Below are 1741 nucleotides of genomic sequence, written 5' to 3'. Positions count from 1 at the left end.
GTCATTTTAAAAGGCAGATTGTATTTCCTGTCCTCGTTGATGCTTCAAGAGATGCTGGATTACTAGTTTTATTTCAAATAAAACACTTCTTCTAGTAGAGATCATGAGTATAGGTGTTAAATGCAAACTATTTCTGCATTGATAAATTCCCAAGGTTAATTTTCTCATGTTTTACCACTTCTTACTTTCTTTTTTTCATAGCAAACTTGATACCCTCCAGTGTCCTGTTGTGCTCTGTGGTTGGCATGGAAAGACCTCACTCCGTGCCTTTGTGCCCAAGAATGAAAGACTTCATTACTTGAGGATGATGGGAGTTGAAGTGTTTCAAGCAAAGAGGAAAGAAGATGATTTGGGAAGTAAAATGGAGGAAGGAAATCAAGACAACAATGCAGAACTGGTGGAGGAAGCAGCGGATGGGGCAAGTAAAGCTAAGGAACATGATGTCCTGGAAATGGAAGCTGACGTGGGTGGAGAACCTACCCAAAAGGTTGTGGAAAGCAGTGGGATAGAACCCGAGAGTAAAACGGGCAGTGCCCAGCCTTTGAATGAAAATGCTGATAACCATGTAAGCTTAGAAAGCAGAGACACTACTGACCACAGTCATGTCAAAGATTGAGTTTTCATTGGCTGAATCAGTCAGCATTACTTTAGGGAGATTAACAGCTAGAGTTTATTTTAAGCATGTAAATACATTTTTAAGACCACATTGCTTCTTGGAAGAAGGTTGAAGTTGGCATGATGTATTCTTTTACAAAAGTTCCTCCCTGTTTTATTTTTTAAATAAAGAGGTATAACGGTATTTATAAGTCTTTTATTTTACCATGCAAGTCCATGTCTTTGGTGGCTTGCATCCACTGCTGACAGTGGGCTGTCTGCCAGTAAAATCTAATACCCCTTGTGTTGATGAAAGGATTCATAGGGGAAGACAATCTCTGAAACCTTTCTGCAAGTTTATCTAAGAGTCAGTTTTGAATGACTACACACAGTTTTTTGTTTTGTTTTGGGGGAGAAGGGTAGGCTTTTCTTTTTTTTTTAATTCAAAGCATGGAGTTTTTAAAGAACTGTAATTAAAGTGAATGTTCCTTTCAGGTAAGTAGTGACATTACAATTGTTATATAGGTTAAAAAAAAAGACATTGGGCAGATAAGTTACCAAAAATCTTGTTTTACTTTGAGTGTACTCAGTGAAAACAAGACTCAATGTTTCTTTTTCAGAAAAAAGTGTGTGTGTGTGTGTGTGTGTGTGTATGATGCATACTTGTGGTTCAGATTCATAATGGCAATGGCAGAGTCCTGCCAATTTAAAAGCCTCTGTCTAGACTCTCTATCGTTTGTGGAGCCAAATGCATGGTACTGGGGTATATTAGAAGAGACTGCAACCATCTCTTCCCAGTGTTCATCATTTGTCTCTGTTGTTCCTTTCTTTTGTCATTGTACAGTTGGCCTACAGTTGTACTGTGTGAGACTGTCAGGTCCATCTGAAAACAAGCAAGGTGGCACAGAAGGCACTCGTCATCTAAGCAGTGCTCCAGAGCAATAACAAGTGATGTTGTGTGATCAATGTTGACTTATTATTATGAATATTATTATTTATAATGGGTGGAATTTTAAAATGTTCGTCTTGACTGACCATGGGCCAAAATGGCTCAAGTACACTTCCACCAGTGCTTTGACCCCAAAGCCAAGACAGACCCATATTCTCAAACTGCATATTCAGAGAACATTAGTTTACAAACTTGGTA

The 1741-nt window shown here is 38.5% G+C and overlaps 1 protein-coding gene across 2 annotated transcripts in view; it reads left to right on the top strand.

Annotated features, from left to right (window-relative positions):
* The window catches only part of NSUN2 (NOP2/Sun RNA methyltransferase family member 2), a 51451-nt gene extending 49915 nt beyond the window's left edge, over positions 1-1536 (top strand). For both annotated transcript variants that reach the window (XM_019520988.1, XM_019520979.1), the window contains one exon: positions 202-1536. In XM_019520988.1, the coding sequence (XP_019376533.1) occupies positions 202-616 (415 nt within the window). In that variant the 3' untranslated portion in view covers positions 617-1536. The remainder of the gene's footprint in view (positions 1-201) is intronic.
* Positions 1537-1741: the final 205 nt, after the last annotated feature.

Source organism: Gavialis gangeticus, unplaced genomic scaffold (genome assembly GCF_001723915.1).
Source record: "Gavialis gangeticus isolate Ggan-Ray unplaced genomic scaffold, GavGan_comp1, whole genome shotgun sequence".
NCBI lineage: Eukaryota > Metazoa > Chordata > Crocodylia > Gavialidae > Gavialis > Gavialis gangeticus.
Note: the sequence above shows the minus strand (reverse complement) of the source record. Positions and strands in the feature narration are given on the sequence as shown.